The sequence below is a fragment of the Dama dama genome, chromosome 20 (assembly GCF_033118175.1).
Source record: "Dama dama isolate Ldn47 chromosome 20, ASM3311817v1, whole genome shotgun sequence".
In the NCBI taxonomy this organism is placed as follows: Eukaryota; Metazoa; Chordata; class Mammalia; order Artiodactyla; family Cervidae; genus Dama; species Dama dama.
This window is the reverse complement of record NC_083700.1, coordinates 20,857,089-20,879,486: the sequence shown is the minus strand read 5'-3', so window position 1 is coordinate 20,879,486 and position 22,398 is coordinate 20,857,089. Positions and strand designations below refer to the sequence as shown.

At 44.1% G+C, this 22,398-nt stretch overlaps 2 protein-coding genes across 6 annotated transcripts in view; one reads left to right on the top strand and one right to left on the bottom strand.

Moving 5' to 3' along the window:
• MINDY1 (MINDY lysine 48 deubiquitinase 1) overlaps window positions 1-2,520 on the bottom strand; it is a 9,419-nt gene extending 6,899 nt beyond the window's left edge. For 2 of the 3 annotated variants that reach the window (XM_061120873.1, XM_061120874.1), the window contains exon 1: window positions 1,914-2,520. The gene's annotated coding sequence lies outside the window, so the exon portion shown is untranslated. The remainder of the gene's footprint in view (window positions 1-1,913) is intronic. The other variant, XM_061120872.1, reaches the window with a different exon arrangement.
• On the top strand, window positions 2,374-22,398 carry PRUNE1 (prune exopolyphosphatase 1). 3 transcript variants are annotated; one of them, XM_061120876.1, is made up of 9 exons: window positions 2,402-2,513; window positions 2,713-3,875; window positions 11,027-11,119; window positions 11,882-11,994; window positions 13,646-13,830; window positions 14,543-14,701; window positions 16,380-16,474; window positions 18,575-18,733; window positions 20,514-22,398. In XM_061120876.1, the coding sequence occupies exons 2-9, from the start codon at window positions 3,837-3,839 to the stop codon at window positions 20,940-20,942; spliced, it is 1,272 nt and encodes a 423-aa protein (XP_060976859.1). In that variant the 5' UTR covers window positions 2,402-2,513; window positions 2,713-3,836; the 3' UTR covers window positions 20,943-22,398. The 3 variants fall into 3 exon arrangements, with proteins under 3 accessions (XP_060976860.1, XP_060976859.1, XP_060976858.1); XM_061120875.1 differs by having other exon boundaries at window positions 2,405-2,513; window positions 11,792-11,994; XM_061120877.1 differs by lacking the exon at window positions 2,713-3,875 and having other exon boundaries at window positions 2,374-2,513; window positions 11,792-11,994.

Genomic DNA, 22,398 nt, shown 5'->3' with positions numbered 1-22,398 from the left:
CCCTGCCCTTGACTCTTCAGGGAACATCCCGAGCACACATGGCTTATATCTATCTTTAGGGCCTTGTTTTCTCTGCTTCATCCCAAGGCCAAATAGCTAAACAGTGCTTGGAGTGAAGAAAAAGAGTCAGTATCACACCCCTAAAGGGGAAACACTGGTGAGAAAGAAGTCTTTCTCCTTGAAGGACTCCACCTTTAGAATTCCAGCTTTACACAATTGCAAACCACAACAAAAAGGTCCTGGGAGGAGCTTCCTGTAGGCTGGGGAGGGGAAATGCAGGCACGGTGACTTGAAACAGAGATGGGTTCTGATAAGTAATTTCAGATTAGAGGTACAACTTGTCCCACCCCACCCCCAGCCCCATTCTTCCAGTAAGCTTCTCTTGCCAGCTGGAGTTGGGATAGCAACTTCTCCTCAGTTCCTCTATGCTCTGAAAACTGCTCAAACCCCGTACTCCCTTGCTCGCTACATGGAATATGAAAACACTGATTATTGATTTACATTAAAAAAAAGTTACTCCCTCTGCATTCATCTATCTGTGCAAATGTTCTTTCAATCTATTCCCATCTAGGTCATTTTAAATGTCAACTCAGGACCTGTTTAACCTGCTCTCTACCAGCACTAAGCATAGACATTTAATTAACACTATGGATAGTAGATGATAAAAAGCCACAAACCCTGCCTCCTGGAAAATATCTCCCTTCAACCTCCTTGCTCCCCTCTCCACCTTGGTCAGGGTGAGAAAGGCAGAGAAATAAACTTGTTAGAAACCTTTTCTCTTGCTTCCTCCTAACCTGAGACTATGCTTCCTTTCGCAATCAGGTAAATCAGGAATTTAGAGCTAAGGTAAAGCCTTGGAAGTGAAGTTGAGTAAAAGTCATGGAAATAAGACTAGTCACCCAAATTGATCACCCTTCTGATTCAAATATAATCTATGCTAGCTGCATCTCATTTCCATGTAATTAATTTAGAATCGGAGTAGCAAAATTTGCCCGCAGGCCTTACACTTTTTTTTTTTTTTAAATCTCTCTCCTTTTTTCCTTCCTTCCCAAATGTCATTTAGGATGAGCCTCAGAAGCAGAAAGCAGAGCCTGGGACAATTTTTTAAAAGCTTGGAGAAAAACAGGGCTTACTTCTTATCTTTTCTATCCAAATGCCACAAATGGTCTATAATTAAGTGGGGGTTGGGCAGTCCGGTGAACCAAAAGAACCCAGAACTGGACTACCAGAGGAAGCTGGGTCTCAGAGAAACTGGGTTGAAAGCTAAGTGGGCTAATCCTTCAGAAGAGGGGAAGGAAGTGTAATTGGAAGAGTTCCAGGCTACAGGGTCCACACCTGGTGGAGTGGGCATGGAGTACTTGAGAGCAGAATGCATTCTGAGACTCACAGGTACTTAAACAAGGAATTCATTCCTTCCCTCTTAACTAAATCCTACACTTTCTGGAATCATCCTCTGGTGGCAGACAGGGGAGGTAAAACAGCCCCTGCCCCTCCCTAGCCAGTAGCAATAAATAGCCAGAAGCTGGAAGAATCTCAGGAATCAGGTCTGTAGCTTCAAGAAGACACTTCCCCCTCCCACCTCTGCTCCCCAGGAACTTTACTCTCCCTTCAAGTGCGTAGGGTTCCATTCCAGTCTCCCTCTCACTCTGACCCAAATCTTCATGCAACTAATGGTTTAGATTTTCCCCTCAGAATAAGTCCGCCACAGTGCCCTGTCTACTTGTTAGCAAGGGAGACGGGGAAGGTGTAATTAAAAGGCGGAAAGGTAGCATCTCTTTTACTTACTCCTGCCTGAGCGCCTCTAGAAATCCAGACTTACAGAGACCCAGGGTGGGAGGATAGGCAGGGTCACCTCCCCAAAGCTAGAGAGGGAAAGGGAAACAGCTGAAGGAAATGGTTAAGACAGTTTTTACCTTAAAGAAGTGGGGGCTGTTCCAGGACTTAGAAGGAGGGTTCAACTCCGGGACTGCGGTGAGGGAGGTGGGCTCTGAGAGGGGCGCCGCCAGTCCCGGCCGCCTCCCAGCTGTCAACGCCAGAGTCTACACAGGTTTACCCAGGTTTACGAGCGGCGGTCCCGGCTGGCTCGTGGCTACTTCCGGGCTCACGCCCACGACTGGGGGGCCCTGGAGAAGGGTGCAGCCAGGCAGGGGTGCAGCCCAGGTGCGCCCAGATCGCTCAGAGCGTCTTCAGGATCTGAGTCGCCGAGTCTAGGGCGCGCGCTCCAGGCCCCGTCTACAAGCGCTGGTTTTCAAAGGAAGTTTGTGGTTTTTCTTTTTTGTTCTTTCTCTCTCTCTCTTTTTTCCCCCATCGGGACAAAGAAAAATCAGTCAAGGACAAGCTTCCCGAAGGAGGAGGAGCCTGCCCGGCACTGGCGGATTTCCATTCGGGCTTTCTGACCTGGTCAGCAGCTTGGTGATCAGCAGTGAGGGAGAGAAACAAGGAGAGAAAAACAACAGACCCTTTCTCTTCTCTCCGCCTGCCGCTGGAAGGGATGGAGCACTTGTGCCTCTCTGGTGAGAATAGGGAAGAGCAAGGGCCCTGGCTGAGCTGGGAGGAGCAGGGCTGGACCGAAGCTTGTTGGATCTCCCTGGGTGCGGCAGTCCTCTGCCCTTCCTCCCAAAAACAGGGCCAAAGAGCCTGATATTTTCATATTTATTCATTTAAAGTGAAAAAAATCCTGATCCTTTCGAAGTCATTTTTTCTTTTTTTTAGTTAAGAAATGAAACCGTCGGGGCTGCACCCTGGTAATGCAAAAGGTGCGGAAGAAGCAGCGAGGGCAGCAAGCAGAAAACTAGCTGAGCAAGCAGGGGATTCCATACCACTGTGCTCTGGTCCTTGTTACCCCCACAGGCCTCAGTTTCTCATCCATCACTTCCCCTCAATTCCTAGCTTGATGAGGAGGAAAAACTGGTGTGAAGCTGGCTGCAGGAAAAAAAAAAAAAAAGGGACGGATTCATAACTGAGGGAACCTTTGATGATGAGAGTACATTTACATGCAGTACTCTGCACTCCTCTGGGGCTGGAAGGTGGCAGTTAAAGGAGGTTGGAACCCAACTCTACATTCTGAAAGGCCTTCCAAGCTCTCCTCACAGGGCTACGGCAGGATGAAACTTCAAGCAACTCTGCAGGCTGAAAGGGTAGTTGGAACAACTGGGGAGGCAGGGCGTATAGATCCCAGGTTACAACAGACCGGGGAAGAATAAGACATTTTGCCAAATGGCTACAGAGTTGTAAAAGAAGCAGCAGGAGTTGGCAAGAGACTATAGGTATTAAGTAAAGAAGAGAGGTCAGAGATTATTAAAAAAATTTTTTTATAACAAGGAAGACCACATAATGTGTCAGTTTGGTAAGGAAGAGAATTCAAGAAAGACGAAGAGTTGTTTTTGCCCAGTGGAATTTTAGATGTCAACCAGGTGGTCGAGATAATTTATGGAAAGACGCTATACTTAGCCTGACTCAAGAGGGAAAGTTCAGAAGCCACAAAGATAGATTATATGACACATACACACTTGTGAACTCGGATAATTCTCCTTCCCGCAATTCTTGGGGGCCATAGCGGAGCTGCGGGACTACATTTCCCAGGATGCCCCCGCACCACTCCCCACTTCGCGCCTCCCGTGAGTCTCTGGGCACAGAACTTGGCCTACGCCGCTGGGGGCGGGGCAACGTCGGACTCCCGGGGCGCCCGGTTACGCACTTCCTCCCGGGGTGAATCGCCGTGTGGCGGGTTCGAGTCCCGCCTCCCGACTCGCCTCAAGCCCGTGAGTCCGGGGCGGGGCGCATTCGCCGGTTAACCTCTCCGCGGCGAGGGGCGGTGGCACACGTTGGGCTTCACCATGGAGAACTACCTGCAGGGTTGTCGAGCTGCTCTGCAGGTAAGGGACCCCTGTCTGTGATCGTAAGGAATGGATCTTGGGGTCCAGGAAGGACGAAGATGTGGGATGTGGGGAGTATCGAGGGTTTGTGTGGAGGGAACGCGGAATTGTGGGGTGGGGGCTTGGAAACCTGAGGAGGGAGGAAGGAGAACCTAGCCTTTGAGAGTGGGAATGCATGCTCACTTAGGGGCTCCAGCCTTTGGGGTCTGCTCGAGAGCGGGGAGGCGGAATCGTGGGGCCGGGTCCTGCCTCTGAGCCGCTGCTCGCTGTCGCTGGGTTAGTTCCGTCAGTGGGACCCGGGCTGTGCCGGCCGCGAGGTGTATTTGTTCCCTTTTCCCCGCCCCTCTTTCAGTTCTCCGTTCTCGAGGCCTTCCTGGCGCCTTGGCTTCCAGGTGAACCCCGGGGGTACGAGGGAACCTGTGCCCACGGCTTTGTTGCCTCTGAACGGCGGTTTTTGTCTGACGGGCCTAACTCCTTCTAAATTAAAGGTGGTCATGGTGTTACACTTTAAATCTGTTTTTAAGGTAAACGCACACAGTACATCAGGCATGTCTGTTGATCCACAGCCTTGCATTCCTTTGCCTCCAGTTTACTTCCTTGTCTTTAACACACACAAATTACATAAAAATCCGCGACCTGTATGGGGATAAGCACAAAGTATGTTTGGAATCAAAACTATATGCATGACTCCTGAATGCTTTGTGGCTTATTTTTGGTGCTCTCTGAGCCAGTTGGAATCTCCCAGCCTTGCTGACTGGTCGTGCAACGTTAGGTCGCTATTCCCAGTTAGCAGCAAACAGCGGGCCGGAGAGAGGCTCCAGGAGGTCACTTGGCCCCTACTTCAAGTTATACTACCGTTGGAGAAACCTTGACAGATGGTTAACTCTGCTTCCTTTTAAAGTATCTTAAACTCGACAAACTCCCCTGGGAAATAAGATTCTGGTCTATAACAAATCCTAAAAGTCACCTAATTCCTCCTGCAGAATCAGCTGCTGTCATAAAGGAATGTCCTCACCTGAAGAATGGGAGTGAAGTGCTGGACTTCCCTGGCAGTCCAGTGGTTAAGGCCACCCTTCCAATGCAGGGGGTGCAGTTTTGATCCCTAGTGGGGGAAATAAGATCCCATGTGTCGTGTGGCATGGCTGAAAACAAAAGAAGAATAGGAGTGAAGTTCAATTAGTGTAAAACCAATTACACCAAATTTTTCCTTGTGAAATACAAATTTGGGAAGGTCATTTTAATGTATAACACAATCTGGGACCAATTCATTTTGGTTACCTCTGATTTCCACCACAGAGAACTCATTAAAGACTAATATAGAGGCTTTTTGGCACCATTCCAAGGGCCAAGAAGTTGGATTTTTCCCTAATGACCCAAATAACCAGTCTTTTTCACCATTTGATAAAGAGTCTTTGAACCTGAAACCTTGCCAGATGGCATTTCATTGCATTCATCTGTTCTACAGTGTCTACTCTCCAGAGGTGTCCCAGGTTAAGAGTATGTCTTCCTCAGGAATATGAAGCTGAAAAACACTGCATTTTTTCAGTATTACTGATATCCTGACCTTTCTCTGCCTGAATTCATTCCCCCAGGGAACAAGATCTAGATCTTCCTCTTTCCAAACTTGTGAAGGAGAGATCATATCTTAAAGATCTTCCTCTTTCCAAACTTGTGAAGGAGAGATCATATCTTAGAGCTCCTATCACATGACCTAAATTAGAAAGTTAGACTAGCAATGTTAGTGGGTGACCTGGTAGTAGGACATACAGGTGGACACCCAATGATTCAGATTGTTTTTAATTATGGAAGTAGAGAATGTACATAGTGAAAAAAAGTTAATACAAAAAAGATATACAATTAGAAAATGAGAAAGATGGAGAAGGGAATGGCAACCCACTACAGTATTCTTGCCTGGAGAATCCCATGGACAGAGGAGCCTGGTAGGCTACAGTCCACGGGGTCGCAAAGAGTCCGACATGACTGAGCAACTTCACTTTCACTTTAAAGCATTTATCAAAGCCTAACAGTTACATAGGCTTTTATTTTATATTGGAAAAAACCTGGATGCTCCATGCAAGTGATTTATTCAGTAACTTTGGGGAGACAGTCTTGTAACTTGAACTGCCTAGGACTTTGCTGAGTATTGTCATAATTATTTCAAAGCCAGAATAATAAAGTATTACCTGAATATGAAAAAAAAAAAAGAAAATGAGAAAGATCTTTTTCTTCTCCATATCCAATTTCCCAGAGGCCACACTGTTGTTTCTTATCTAAAGAAAGACATGCTTTAGACAAACTATTTCTTTTAGCTTTTTATTTTGTATTGGGGTATAGCAGATTAACAATGTTATGATGGTTTCAGGTGAACAAACAAAGGGATTCAACCATACATACATAGGTATCCATTCTTTCCCAAACTCCTTGCCAATCCAGGTTGCCACATATCATTGAGCAGAGTTCCACGTACTATACAGTAGGTTCTTGTTGGTTATCCATTTTAAATACAGTGTTGTGTACATGACCATCCCAAACTTCCTAATTATCCATTCTCCCTGACAACCATGTTTGTTCTCTAAGTCTGTGAATCTCTTTCCATTTTGTAAGTTCATTTGTATCATTATTTTTTAGATTCCACAAATAAGGGATGTCATACGATAGTTTTCCTTCTCTGCTGACTGACTTCACTCAGTATGACACTCTCTAGGTCCGTCAATATTGCTGCAAATGGCATTATTTCATTCTTTTTAATGGCTGATTGATATCCCATTGTATATATGTACCACATCTTTTTTATCCGTTCCTCTGTCCATTCCTTTTGTTTTTTTAATTTTTATTTATTTGTTTGTTTGGCTGTGGCGGGTCTTAGTTGTGGCATGCGGGATCTTCTTTCTTCATTGTGGCATGCTAAATCTTTAGTTGCAGATTGTGGAATCTAGTTTCCTGACCAGGAATGGAACCTGGGCCCCCTGCATTGGGAGCGTGGAGTCGTAGCCTCTGAACCACCAGGGAAGTCCTCAGAGACACTATTAAGTTTGAGTGTTGCTGTTAAAATACAGTATAACTTTTAGGAAATCGTGAATGCTTGGACTTTTATATAAGACAGAAACAGCTGATAACTCAACCAACTTTCCTTTGATACCATATTTTCAGCATTTGATACCAGTGAAATTTTCTACAGTCTGCTACCACAATGATAGTAGATTGTTCTGTTTAAAAGAAATCTTATTTAACTAAATGTCCTAGTCATGGTAAGTCATCTGTCACTTTTAGTTGGGGGGGGGGGGGTCTTTGCTTCAGGGTGGGGCCACATTCTAGTTAGGTGTTCATCCAGAAGCTTTGGATAATGTGTGTTGTCTGCACTTCTCAGTCATGAGGCAGAAATCAGAAGTGACTTATTCTCCTTAGAAATTTACAGTCCTTGCATCACTCAGTTAGTCCCATCTTCCTTGCCGGAAATGCTTCTCTATCTCTGACTCCTTGTCTCCTTTTTTCCTTCTTCATTAACTAGTTCATAGAGTAAGCATCAGACCGTATTCAGCCTCAGAAGGGAAGTGGTTTTCTATGTTAGCCCTAAAACCATCCCCTCTCACACTGTTGAGGTCACAAAGAACATCAGAATACAGTCATTTCAACTAGTGGGTTTTTTAAAGGAAGGAAAAAAAAAAGTTTATATCTACTCCTGGCTCTCAGATTGCATTTCTTCCATTGGCAGCTCAGGTTTCCTCACGCTCTAAGTATAGCTATATTTGTCCTGAACTCTTCCTCTGATGGTCAGAAAACTGAGGCTGTTTGGTTTATGCTTTCAGCTAGTGGGGGATGGGGCGGGGGTTAAGAGTTACACATGTTTTTCCTAAATGAAGAGGAGAATGGTACCTTGTAAGTTAGGCATTCATATACCTGCCCTGCCCAGGATAGCTTATTGAAATATAATCATTAATTCAAGCCCTTTTCATTCTCAAAAGAGTCCTGGTCTGAACAGCAAAGTATATAGTCACCTAATTTGTAAGCTATGTTAAGGATTTGTGATACACGCCCATGAAAAGATATCGAGCTCCTTAAGGTGGTAGTTAAGTTCTGTACCCCAAGTACAGGAAGCTGGAAGTAGAAGAGATTGGTGTGGCCTGGGTACAGGGAAGATTTGCAGAGAGAGGGAGCTTGGGTAAGGACAGCAAGGGCTGGAGAAAGAAGATGGAAGAAAACTCCTCTGAACTATGACAGAGTTGGCTCTTATGTGCTATCTCATTTAACCTTCGTAATAACTTCGTGAAATTGGTTACAGTAGTATCCCCATTTTTCTATGAGGAAAAAGAAGCTTAGAGAGGCCAAAGTCCTACAAGAAGAAGCAGAGCTGGGATTCAACCCCAGCCTGTGGTCTTTTCCAGTGACAGTTCGGCTGCTCTCAGAGAAGAACAAACAGTGCGAAGGACAGAGTTGGGAATGTGCACATCATGTTTTGTGGGCGGTGAATGGACCAGTCAGGCTAGGGGAGTGGTGGGTGCTGACTGGGGGAAGGAATGCCTCCACCTCCCCTGGTTGCTCCTGCTCCAAGATTTGCTGACGGTCCCAGAGTATTCCTTTTGGGTGAATTCTTTTTGGTTGCTGTCTGAGCTTGGCTGAGCACAAGGGCTTAGTTATTCACCTTCCTCTGGCGGTCATTTCTCCTCCCCTCAGAGCCATGACGTTGTATTTGGTCCCTGCTTTCGGCTTAGCCTTCTCTTGGTGCTGGGGATCTGAATGAGCCTAGTTCAGCTGCCACTTGGAGGGAAGCAGCACCAGTGTGAATTTTGGAAGGGTTCTCTGAGGGCCTCTTCAAGCGCAGCAATAGACCTCTCCTGCTCTGCCTTCCTGCTGTTCCTCTTACCTTTATTTTCCAGAGTCGGGACCCTATGGCCTCTCTTATGTGTAGTTCCCTCTCTAGAGAACGTAGTGCCCTCCCTTTCTGCTTCTGTGAGCGAGTTATCTCTGTGGCCACTTATCTCAAGTGCTTTGCTGTCACTGGTCCACAGCCATCTGGTCAGTTCGTGGTATCCAGGAAACAGAGGGGCCTTCTCTGGTATCAGGAGGACGAATTGCAAGTCAGAGGAGTTATTATGGGCCCCGGGTCTTGGGTACAGAATTCTCATATTGTGTTGGCAAAGAGTTTAATATTGAAAAGAATCTTCCCTCTCCTATGCTGTTCGGTGTGAATGGGTCTTGGCTGCCACACCCTTGAAATAGGCTTAGAGAAATGGGCACAAGGGAGAACCTAAGGGCAGACTTTCCCCAGAGGTAAAAGATTTAAAAATGTGACCTTTGGGGTGTGTGTGTGTTCAGTTGCACGGTCGTGTCTGTCTCTGGGACCCCATGGACTATAGCCTGCCAGGCTCCTCTGTCCATGGGATTTTCCCAGGCAAGAATACTGGAGTAGGTTGCCGTTTCCTCCTCTGTGGGATCTTCCCAATCCAGGAATTGGAACCCACGTCTCCTGCCTCTCCTGCATTGCAGGCAGATTCTTTGCCACTGAGTCCACCGGGGAAGCCCTTTTTCCCAGAAGCTGTTTGTGCAAAACCTTGACAGATAACCTCTGCCTTTTGTCCTTCTCTGTAGGGCAGCTCACTCCAGGATTCTTGCTTGGGAAATCCCAGAGGAGCCTGGTGGGCTACAGTCCATGGAGTCACAAGAGTTGGACATGACTTAGCAACTAAACAAGAACAACAACTAGGGCTGGGAGTAGAAGATGGAGAAGAGGGTGGTTTCAAAATAAAAACTTACCTAGTTACTAGACAGGACAGCTTTTACCACCAGAAGTCTTTTAAAATTGTCCCTTTCTGGCTTTGGGTTTCTGCGCAAGTGAGGAGAGTGGATAACAGTCAATACAGGGAAGCTGATTCTCGGTCCCCCTAGATTCTCTTTCTTCCAAAAGTTGTATTACTTGATAAAGCATTACTTGTTATGTTTTACTCTTCTAAATGCTTCCCCACTTCTCTAAACTCTTCTGTCTAGCAAATCTTCCCTGACTGAAGAAGCCAGAGTAGATTTTCACTTTTCTGTAACCCAGCAGTTCTCAACTGGGGGTGATTTTGTCCTGCGCGGAATATTTGGCAAATCTGGAGACATTTTGATTGTCATGACTGGAGGTGGAGTTTGGGGGTGCTGCCAAACATCTGACAATGCACAGGAGGACAGCCCCTGCAGCCAAGAATTGTGCAGTTCAAAAGGCCAGTAGTGCTGAAATTAAGAAGCTAGTGTATCTCTTAAGGAATCTCTCATGTTCCTTCCTCTCTCTCAGAAGTAGGCTGAGATAGAAATTCAAAAGTAAACTGGTAAGAGAGAATCCTTGTGCCTAAGCCGAGCCATGGACTGTATGGTCTCATTCCACCTGGCCAAATGCATCTTTGCTATTTTGGGCACCTGTAGGTTTTAGTGTATTTTATTTCAAGTCTGATAGGGAGATGCAAAGTAACAAGGTTAATAATAGCAACAGATGTGCCTCCCTCTTCAGAGTTCTTATCAGCAGCTGGATTTTCAAAGCTTAAAAATAAAAGTTCCAGCAGCAGCAATTGTTTTTGTTTTAATCTGAACCTGTTGGAGAAAGTATCAGTTTCTTGGGTGTGAGAGTGTTGGTTAATCTGGCTATCATTGACACTCCTCTGAGTAGGGGGAATTTCATGGACTAGATATCTGGCTAAGGGACTTGATCTTATTTTTACTTTTATTTTCAGTCTATTCACCTGTTCTCATTTAGAAGTACAAGGGTTCTTTTCCCTATTTGAAAACAGGAAAAAAGTACAAACCAGGGTTGATATGGTTTGAGTAGGTCGGCTACCCCAGATGCTGTACCTTTGACTACTCCTTGAGTATCCCAAGGAGCATAAGAATCAGAGAATTATTTACTGCTCTTCTGAAAGTTAACATTCAAGGAGACAGTGTGGTAGACAGGAGGGAGTACGTTTCCACTAAGTAGATACATGTGGAATGCTTAAAGCTTGGCCAAAACACGTATGCCCTTTTAGCTAATATCCTTATCCATGAAATGAGGACCCGTAAGAATATCTGACCTACCTCCTCCATGAAGGTCAGTGAGAGGATGTGTGTGCAGCCCTACATGTGTATTAGATAAATGGAAATGATTAGAGGATGCTTTTGTTAATCCCATTCTCCCACCTCTCTAGGAGTCCCGACCCATACATGTTGTGCTGGGAAATGAAGCTTGTGACTTGGACTCCATGGTGTCAGCCCTTGCCCTGGCTTTTTACCTGGCAAAGGTGAGTACCTAAGAACAGAGTCCCTTAGAATGAAAAGATTTGGATTCACAACCCAGCTCTGCTGTTTGATAGCATTTAGCCTTAGGTAACTCAGATCCCTTAACTTTGCTGAGTCTCATATCAGTAACTATACAATCTGAAATGATAATACTTTGCAGTGTTGCTGTGAGGGTCAAATGAGCAGATGTATTTTGAAGAATTTGTAAACCATAAAGCAATATTCACAGTCAGTTACTGAGTTATCACTGACTCAGTGAACATGAATTTGAATTTGAGCAAACTCTGGGAGATAGTGGAGACAGGGAAGCCTGGTGTGCTATACAGTCCGTGGGGTCGCAAAGAGTCAGACCCAGCTTAGCAACTGAACAACAGTGAGTGTCAGTGGTCTGTGTATATTCCTCATGCCCATGTCGGCTCTGGAGGACTGATAGTCTCTTCTCTGCAGCATCTGGAACTAGACCTTTTCCATGAGTTGTCTTGTTGACCTTCAGGTTATTGCTAAGAAGGAAAGAGGGCAAAGGTCATCCTTTTATTTTGATCAGACTGGAAAACTGCAGCTTTGAGGAAGGCAGTAACTTCCCCAAGATCATGTCTCCCTTGGTTCCAGTGGTCTTGTGACTTTTCCTGTCCTATCACATAACAGCCAGACCTTGTTTTCACTTTCCTATCCAGACAACTGAGGCCGAGGAAGTCTTTGTGCCAGTTTTAAATATAAAACGTTCAGAGCTACCTCTACGAGGTGACAATGTCTTCTTCCTTCAGAAGATTCACATTCCAGAGTCCCTCTTGATTTTCCGGGATGAGATTGACCTCCATGCACTGCACCAGGCTGGCCAGCTCACCCTCATCCTTGTTGACCATCATGTCTTACCCAGGTAAGTGGAAGAAATAAAGCTGATACTTATCGTGTGCCATGGGCTGTGATGAGTAAGATTTTCAAAGAGAAGAAGAATGTTTGCTCTCAGGGATCTCATGGGCTAATCATAATTGATGGGTGATACCAGATATAGAAAGGCAGTAAAAAATATTGTCATTTCTCTAATTACACAATAAAAAGAAATAGAAACATGAAGAGTTCAAACTAAAGGATAACTCAGAAATAATTTAGATCTACCTTTGGTATCATTGTTTTAAGATTTCATGGCAGATTTATTGTAATAAAAACCTTTGAATAATGGTTACAACTGTATTTTTAAAAAATTAGCAAAATCATTTCCTTCATAAAGCAGTATCTCATTAGTGCTAGTTAACAAATGTACACACCTATAATAATTCCATCCCTAATTTAGGATTGGAAAAAAACTGGCCAACAAAGCAATACGAATACTGATCTTTCCAAGTGTCTGGCTCCTGCTAATACTAATATGTATATTTTTTTCCTTGAGCACACTGGTTATAGCAGGGTTACTGATAGAGGACAGCCTTTGGGCACCAGTCCATCTATCCACTCACTCATTAATAAACTTCTGTTTAGAGGATGAAGGTGAAGTGGAGTCTCTGTTCTCAAGCAGTTGTCAGTCAGAGGAGGGAACTAGACAAACAGGTCATTGTAATGGGTGTTAGAGGTAAGTGGTAACTGTCATTCAGGGGACAACAGGTGCATGGAAGATGGAGTGGTTAAATATACAAGTGGGGAGTGGAGGATGTCAAGAAAGTTTTTCTAACAGAATGGATCCTTGATCTCAGTCTTGAAAGACTCAGTATTTGCTTGGTGTATGAGGATGTGAGGTAATTAGGAAAAGTATCCAGGCAGAGTAATAAACATTAAGATAAGCAAAATGCAGGCAGGCATGAAATAGTATGGTGACTTGGGAGAACTAGGGTTTGTTTTGCATGACTGGAACATAAACTGTGAGGGAGAAGCAGGACATAAAAAAGATGATTAGAGAGGTAGGCAGGGGCCTGATCATGGAGACCTTGTAGGCCCTTCCAGATTAGACTTTATTTTAGAGCAGCGGGGAGCTATTGTCAATTCTCTTTATTCCAGGTCTTAGCAGAACCAAATTTGCATTTTTCAAATGATCTTGTAGGTAACCTTGTGGAGGACAGTTGAGGAGGATCCTGAAAGCAAGGGTTTGGTTAGGGAACTATTGGAATAGTTCAGATGAGAGATATTGAGGGCCTAGAATAAGGCAGTAGCAGAGGGTTGGAGAGAAGGGAATGGATGGGAATTGAGCCAGAAGCCATAGGATCCTGTGAGCTGCATGAAATTTGGATATTAAGTGAATTGAGGAAACAGGAGCGATTTAGATGTTGGGTGTCCAGGTGTCGACTGGAAAGGCACATCAAATATGTGGATGAGATATGGGTAGCTGATACTTTGTCAAATTCACTTATGCAGTATTTAAAGACGGCCTCAGTTATAGTATTTAAGAAGAGAATTGAGAGGAGGGGGGCAGAGGTGGAAGTGATCAAGGATCTAAGTGTTCGCCTAAGATGTCTGTCTTTTCTTCATGAGGAGGTACAGCTGGAGTGCCCCTACCTACCTCTCTTTCTCTTTCCCCCACACCCCCCTTTCCCACACAGAAGTGACGCAGCCCTAGAGGAGGCAGTGGCAGAGGTGCTAGACCATCGGCCCATCGATCAGAAACACTGCCCTCCCTGCCATGTCTCAGCTGAGCTGGTGGGGTCCTGCGCTACCCTGGTGGCCGAGAGGATCCTGCAGGGGGCACCAGAGATCTTGGACAGGCAAACTGCAGCCCTTCTTCATGGTGAGGGTGGCTTGGGGGTTGGGACCTGACCCTGTATCCCATTCCAGAGAAGGGAAAGTAAAGAAGTCTACCATACCCTCTCAAAGCCACTTAGTCCATAACGGAGGAGGTTCCTTCAAGGAGCAATTAGGCATTATAAAGGCTTTCGAGTACTTTGTCCTTTGAAGGCCTGGGGAATATTTTGGAGAGAGCGGAAAGGAAGCATCAAACAACAGACCTAGAAGCTGCCTATTAGTAGCATTGTATAATGAAAGGAGGACTAGCCAAAGAAGCAGGAAATGAATTCTAATACCATTTCTGCTCAGGAAGTAGTTATATGACCTTGAACAAATCTCTTAACCTTTTTTGTTCTTATTTTCTCCATTTGTTTAAAAAAAAAAAAAAAGAGAGAGAATTGGATTCAACTCTCTCTTCCAACTGGAATTTGGCCTACAGAAGAGAGGTCATCTCTCTCTGACTAGGTTTCAAAATCTCCAGGAACTGAGATACTCACACTTCCTCTCTACCTTTTCCCCATTTCTGTGCCTACATTTCGGTTTGGATTTGGGATGTCTCACTCAGGGCATTGTCCCAGTTTGTTTTGTTTTCTGTGAGTTGCCATACAGTCTCCTGTATGTGTATTGTGTCCATTGGGTTTGAGGGTAATGTGTGCTCTAGTTGCCAGGAATGGAGGGCCACAGGATTTGAGTTCTGCCATGCTCCTTCTCTGCAGGAACAATCATCCTGGACTGTGTGAACATGGACCTTAAAATTGGAAAGGCAACCCTCAAGGACAACCACTATGTAGAGAAACTAGAGGCCCTCTTCCCAGATCTGCCCAGCAGAAATGACATCTTTGATTCTCTGCAGAAGGCCAAGTTTGACGTATCAGGTATGAAGGGTTAAACTAGTGGACAAAAGCCTTGTTCATTATATGCTTGAAAACCAGCAAAATACTGTCAGAGCATGCTGAGTGATTTAAACTTTACACCAGAAAGAAGCTGGCTAGTATGTGAGTCTAATCGTAGACTAATCATTCATTTACTGGATTGTTCTGTCCTGGATATTGTGTGGATATGAAGGAATATATTAAGAGTCTCAGAGGTTTTCAGTATAATTAGAAAATATAGACATTTAGGGACTTCCCTGGTGATCCAGCAGTTAAGACTCTGCACTCCCAATACAGGGAGACCAGGTTCAATCCCTGGTCAGGGAACTAGATCCCACATGCTGCAACTAACACCCAGCACAGCCAAAAAAAAAATGAATATATTTTTTTAAAAAAGAAAGAAAATAATAGACATAAGTATGCTGAAGGAATGTAGTTGTCCCTCGGATCTGCAGGTAAGTGGTTCCAGGATCCCTCACAGATGCCAGAATGCTTGGATGAACTCAAGTCCCTTATATAAAATAGCAAAATATATGAATACAGTTGGCCTCCTTATCTGTGAATGTGAAGCCTGCATACAGAGGGTCAACCGTACTGAATTATGAGAGGGTGATCTAGATCACTGGTTAGGGAAGCAGAAGAAACATTTAGGGTGAATATACAAAGGACATTGATGCTTTTGAATTGTGGTACTGGAGAAGACTCTTGAGAGTCCCTTGGACTGCAAGGAGATCAAACCAGTCAATCCTAAAGGAAATCAACCCTAAATGTTCATTGGAAGTACTGATGCTGAAGTGCCAATACTTTGGACACCTGATGCAAAGAGTCAGTTCACTGGAAAAGACCCTGATGCTGGGAAAAAAATAAAGGCAGGAGGAGAAGGGGGCAGACAGAGGATGAGATGGTTAGATAGCATCACTGACTCAATGGACATGAATTTGAGCAAACTCCAGGAGATAGTGAAGGACAGGGAAGCCTGGCGTGCTACAGTCTATGGGGTTGCAAAGAGTCAGACACGACTTAGCGACTGAACAAAAACAATAATAGAAAGGACAAAATAAAGGGAGAAAAAATTCCATGACTTTTTTACCCAGCCCTCTCTTGTTGACATTTTTAAAAAGAGAAAGAAATGGACCACCAGGGCTTCCTTGGTGGCTCAGACAGTAAAGAATCCACCTGCAGTGCAGGAGAGCCGGTTTGATCCCTGGGTCGGGAGGAGGGCATGGCAACCCGCTTCATTATTCTTGCCTGGAGAATTCCATAGACAGAGGAGCCTGGCGGGCTATAGTCCAAGAGTCAGACATGACTGAGCAGCTTTCTTTCACTGTTTGTGGATATTTAAAAAAGAGAAAGAAAGGTCACATGTACTTTTAGAAAAGTGAAACAACCCAGAAAGGGGAAAATCAGGAGTAAAAGCCTCTCTTCTTCCATTTTCCCTGCTCCCCGAAGTCCCTTGCTCTAAAGGTAACTGTTGTAACCCACTAATTGAAAATAATTTTTTATTTAAAGTAAATTTCCATTCTAGAATTACATCCTGAGTTATGAGCCCTGTTCTTTGCCTCAAAGGGCGACTGTTTTTCCTCTTCCTTGACCTGTCTTGGTGTCTTCACCTTCCTGATCCTAGGACCTTGGGTTCTCTTGGTTCTCTTGTTTGACCCTTAGTCTCACATCCAATTTCTAGGACTGACCACAGAGCAGATGCTGAGAAAGGACCAGAAGACCATCTCCAGACAAGGCACTAAGGTGGCCATTAGTGCAATATATATGGATGTGGAGGTAAGAGCAAGATGTAGGTGTGGGTGGAGAGAGAAAACCTTCAGTTTTGTTTGTAACCTTGTCCCTTATTCCTGGCTCGCGTCCAAAATATATCCTGTACCTACTTTTTTCCATCTCTACTGTAACTCCACAGTCCATCATCTCTCACTGCACTGTGAGACCCCCAGTGACCTGTAGTGACCCCCATGCTGGTTTCCCTGTCTCCACTTTCGGCCCCTGCAAATCTTTCTCCCCACAGCAGCTAGAGTGATCTCTTTAAGACAATAAATCAGATCCAGGGGCATTCCCTGGTGGTCTAGTGGTTAGGATTCGGTGGTTTGGCTGCTCTGGCCTGGGGTCAATCCTTGGTTAGGGAACTGAGATGCTGCAAGCCGCGAGGCATGGACAAAGATGTGTCAGATCCTATTGGCCCTCCTGCCTTTACTGCCTTTTCATCACACTTCTAATAAAAGCTAAAGGCCTTACTGTGGTTTAAAGGGCCATCTTTGATCAGGCCTTCATCCTTTTCTCTGACACCTGCTCATTCCAGCCCCATTCCTGCACCCACAGTACTGCACCCACCCCAGTTTGCTTTCTGTTTTTCAGAACCATTAAACTCACTCTCAACCCAGAGCCTTTGCACTCCTTTTGCAGAGCTGGCTCCTTCTCTTTGTTCAGGACTTAGCTCAGGTGTCTCCTCCTTTAAAAGGTTTTTGCTGATTACCCTAACTAAGTAATACCCTTTGTGCTCAAAAATCTCTAAGAATTACTTTTTATTTTTAGCCATGCAGCTTGCAAGATCTAGTTCCCTGACCAGGGATCAAGCCTGGGTCCCCTGCAGTGGAAAGCACAGAATCTTAACTGCTAGACTGCCAAGAAGTTCCTATTTGTTTTTTTCATAGCACTCAGCACACTGAAATAATCATGTTTCATGGTTTCCTTGTTTTTTGTCTATATTCCTCTGCTAGTTTATCAACTCCCCCAAAGCAGGGACCCTGTTTTTTTTGTTTCTGGTATATCTCCAGCACTTTGACAGTGCCTGACACCTAGTGGATGCTCAGTGAATTTGTCAAATGGGTGAATGAATATTACTCTGATAATGGTATTTTAATACCTAGTTCCATATCATATTGGTTTAAATCAGTCAACAGCCTGATCTAAACACATACTTTCATAGACTGCACAGCTTTCTCCTAAATAACATATAAAAAACACTAAATAAACAAAAAAAGAATAGTTTGGCCTCTTCTCTTACTACCTAGTTTGGGAACCAAACATAAGAGCACAAAAGGCTTGGAATTCCCTGGCAGTCCAGGGGTTAGGACTCTGCGCTTTTGCTGCAGGGAGCAGGGATTCAGAGCCTGGTCTGGGGACTAAGGTCCCACATGGCACACGGCACAGCCAAAAACTTTCTTTAAAAAAGATTTTTTTATGATAAAAAGAAAAACTAGAGGAAAAAAAAAAAAGAATACAAAAGGCTTTCCAAGTACCATAATCACAGTATAAATTGACTCATTAGAAATACCAAGAATAAAGAAAAGCCCTAATCTGGAGCAGCTGGTGGTGTTATTCATTGGAGGAAATACCACATGAGATTTTGGAGAAGAATATAGACAGACAAAGAATGAAGAGCCAAGGATGCAGTTGTCATGTTGTCTGTACTTATTTGTATGCACCATTTGTATCCTATTTTTATTTAGAATAAAAATACCCACAAGGCAAAGACCTTGCTTGTTTGATTGCAAGAGCAACATAGCCTTGGACATGCCCAACATATTAGTTACATTATCATTTTTTAGTTCTTAAAACAATCCTGTTTGGTAAATGATTTATCCTCATTTTACATGAGGAAACTTATGATCAGAGATCCTTGATCGTATAACTGAGAAGCAATAGAGCTGATTTCTAAACCAATTCTGTCTGAACCCAAACCTGTATTCTCCTCATTCTATATGTTGCCTTCCAGCACATAAATAGCACAGAGTAAATACTAGATACCTTTTTTATGGAGTACAAGTCCCAGGTTATCATGCAAAGAAACCTTTCATAAGCATCTTTTGTTGGGGATGATAATGAGGGTCCAGCTGTAGCCCTCACCCCTGTCCATTTCTTCTGTTTTAGGCTTTTCTGCAGAGGTCTGGCCTCCTTGCAGATCTCCATGCCTTCTGCCAGGCTCACAGCTATGATGCCCTGGTTGCCATGACTATCTTTTTCAACACTTACAATGAGCCAGTGCGGCAGTTGGCTGTTTTCTGTCCCCACGCAGCGCTTCGAATGACGGTGAGTCTCTGTCCTAGGGGTCCTATGGAGTTCGGCCTGTGTGCACTGTTCTGTTCTATAAAGACCTCTCCTTGGTTCTTGTATTTATACAGAGGTCCTTGATCTATTTCCAGAATCTCCCCTCCTTCCTTTTTTCCATTTTCTCTATGTATGACTATCCTTAATCATGCTATTGGTGAGAAACGGAGATTCTAAAGAAAATTAGAGACACAATTCCTACTTAGTAGGACTTGAAATTGGGCTAAAAGAACCTGTTATAAATCTGGAGTTAAAACTTGATTTAATCACTAATTCCTAACTCCTGGAAATCAATTTCTTTCTTTTTACCATATTGCTTTGAAAACTGAAAACAGAAGAGAAACCTTTTTTACTCTTTAACTGGGCAAGGATTAGTTACTCTGTGCTAACTGTGCAGAGTAGTTGAGGAGCAGGTTTGGTTTTTAACTCTGATCTTCCATTTGGCCACCTTTCTCACTTCTCCACTTTTCTTTTCCTCTGTTGGTTACTCATAAACTCGGGGAAGAATTTAAAAGTGGACTTAAGGCAGTCCAGAGTCTTTGGATTTCTTAGCAATGAGGATTGCTAGACTAGTCTGAATACAGCCAGATAATCTTTTTGTTCATAAAAGTTATGTCTGCCTTTCCCCACCTCTCTCTGTCTTTATCTTCTCCTCCAGGAAGCAAACGTAAACGTAATTTCACTCAATGGAAAGTAAGTTTGGCATTGTGGAAAGAACTACCCTTTTAAAGGTAGATAAGTAGGCTTTTCTGTCCCAGATTTGCCACTTACTGGCCCTTTGACCAAAGGGAAGTCAGTTGACTTCTGAGTCCATAAATGGCATATTACTACCTAGTGTGATATGATCATGAAACATAGTATCATATGTAAAGTTCATTGCTGGGCATAAGGTACTCTTAGTAATCATGTCATGAAGGAAAGGGTGCTTTGACCCCACCTTCCTAAATCTCTCCCCTCTTCTCCCTGCCACAGTCCCTCTGGTGACTTGACCATCACCCTGGCTGCCTCTGTGCTGGGAAATGGTAGTCCTCTTTTCAAGGTCTGCCCTACCATTTCCTGTCTTTCTCCTTTGGTAAGAATGGTATGTAATAATTTAGAACACTGCTCTAGTGACAGACCTGAGTTCAACTATCAGCTTTGCTTCATTCAGAGTTGACCTTTGGCAAGTTACCTAATCTATCTAAGCTTCAGTTTCCCTGCCTAAAAATGAGGGTAATAGTAATAACAACCAGTAAGGTAGTTGTGAGGATTAAGTGAGAAAAGTAGCATTTGAAAATGGCCAGACATGGCACAGTGCCTGGCATACCTCCCAGCCCCATTTGATCTATTCATTCTTTCTGCCTCTATCGTTCCCCTGACTTCAGTGCAGATGTTTGGCCCATCTCAGCTAAGGATAGAGTTTAAGTTTTTAAACAGAGCAGTACCCTTGGAAACAACAAAATTCTAGGAGCTGGGAGTCCCAGGTTCTGGTTCAGACTCTACCATCATCTGTGTTCAAGACATCAAATCTCTCTGGACTTTGGTTTACTTGTTAACAAAATTAAATATATGATCTCAAATATTTCTTCTGTTTCTAAAATACTGTGTATTAGTAATCAGTATTAGCTGATGTGCAAGCAATAAAACAACTTTGGATAATCTCATTTAAATTTTAAAAAAACCAAACTTTTTTTTTCCTCCTCTGCTAGAGAAGTCTCTTAGAAGTCTCAGCCTTTTGCTTCACCACCTTATATACCATCTCCCCATCTTGTCTCCTCTTTAGATCTGTGGAGTCCTGGAACGTTCCCACTCTCCGTCCCTGAAGCTGACCCCTGTCCCAAGCAGCCACCCTAACCTCCAAGCCTATCTTCAAGGCAACACCCAGATCTCTCGAAAGAAAGTTCTGCCTCTGCTCCAGGAAGCCCTGTCAGCGTATTTTGACTCCACGGACATCCCTTTAGGACAGCCTGAGACAGAGGGTGTGTCAAGGGAGCAGGTGGACAAAGAATTGGACAGGGCAGGCAACTCCCTGCTTTCTGGACTGAGTCAGGATGAGGAGGAGCCTCCACTGCCCCCCACGCCCATGAACAGCCTGGTGGACGAGTGCCCCCTGGATCAGGGGCTGCCGAAATTCTCAGCCGAGGTCATCTTCGAGAAATGTAGTCAGATCTCGCTGTCAGAATCTACCACTGCCTCCCTGTCCAAGAAATGACTGTTGGGAGGGAAGGGGAAAGTGAGAGAGGTTGCTTGAACCATCCTGAATGCATGTTTTGAGATGTTTCAGCAGTTCTGTCTTCTTCATTGTTCCAGAATCTAGTGTACTGTTGTCATTAACCTAGGAGGAGAAAGAAGAGAAAGAAAGCTGAGCTGGCTTTCTACCTTTTTCCCCACAATCTCAACCAATCAAACAAATTTTATTATTTAATTTAACTGTTGAAATCTGCACTGACTATCATCTATTTCATTTGCCACGGTCATAATGTAATAACATACATTTGTATGTATTACATAATGTAGTAACATACAGGTGCAGCAGAGTGGCACAGAAATAATGTGTACCCAAGAGTGCCCTCAGTCAGGCTCTTTAACAGAACCAGGATTTCTCATGGACCCAAACATGCATTGTCTCCAGTATTCATTTATTCTCTTATTAATTCAAGTATTTATTGAACACAATACCTACCTTAAGCTTATTCTAGTTTTCAGCCTTTAGCTCATTTCCACCTCCATGACTCCTCTCTCTGCCCCCCAATTAGGTGATGGTGTCTGATCCAAGATGGCTAAATTTCTATTCTCAGCTTATTATGACTGTTTCAGGATTGTTCAGGGGCAGATTGGAGGCCCTTGTCTTCTGTCCTGATCATGTGGCCTAACTCTCAATTTCTCGGGATCCCTCTGAGCCAGAGCAGGGATGCAGAAGATCTCTGGTTCAGGAGACACCTGGGAAGGCCTTAAGACCTCCTGGGCACTCTTCCCAAAAGATGGCAAAAATACCATAAGAGCCCCGGCTCTACTGATTTCTTATCCATCTCATTCTCCTCTTGCACAGAGTAGAAGGAAACTACTAGAAGGAAACTAGAGTTTCATACCGAGTGCCATAAACTGTGTCTTTTGCTCAGACACTCACTCCTTCGAGTCTCATTTCCCTGTCTGCAAAACTGATATTCCCTGGTTTCTGTCCCGTTGCCACCATCCTTTCTCACCTCTGCTTCTCTGTTTTTTTGTTTTTGTTTCTGTTTCCCTGGGAATGCTCAGGGTCACTGGATTGTCTGTTTCTATGTAATTGTACCAAGGTCCTCAGCCTCATGTAGCATGTACAGGGGTATGATTCCATAGTGACCCAGCACAGAGCCCCACCCCTGACTTGTTCTGCATGTGTAGAGTCCCCCTTTTCTCTTCAGACCAACCTGTTCCCCCTTTTCCTCCCCAACAGCTCTGTCTCCTGTGGGTTGTCAACAGTTGCGCTGAACAGTGGGGTATGTGATGGTTTTGGCATGATGTCTTCATATGAGGGAAACAGGCTGACTTCACTTTGAAGGGATGATGTTTGTAGCCATTGGCAGGTAAAATAGTGGTGTGATTATTTAACCAAAGGAATTTACGTTTTGTAACTTGGTTACTTTTATTTTGCATTTTGTTAAAGTATTAAATACTTTTTTCCTGTTTGA

What these genes read in the sequence shown, in the direction of transcription:
- PRUNE1 (XM_061120875.1), top strand. Translation starts at nt 3,837, where the DNA reads ATGGAGAACTACCTGCAGGGTTGTCGAGCTGCTCTGCAG. An exon ending in TGGCTTTTTACCTGGCAAAG is followed by an intron (nt 11,120 to 11,791) that starts GTGAGTACCTAA and finishes TTTCCTATCCAG; the next exon opens with ACAACTGAGGCCGAGGAAGT. An exon ending in ACGCAGCGCTTCGAATGACG is followed by an intron (nt 18,734 to 20,513) that starts GTGAGTCTCTGT and finishes TCTCCTCTTTAG; the next exon opens with ATCTGTGGAGTCCTGGAACG.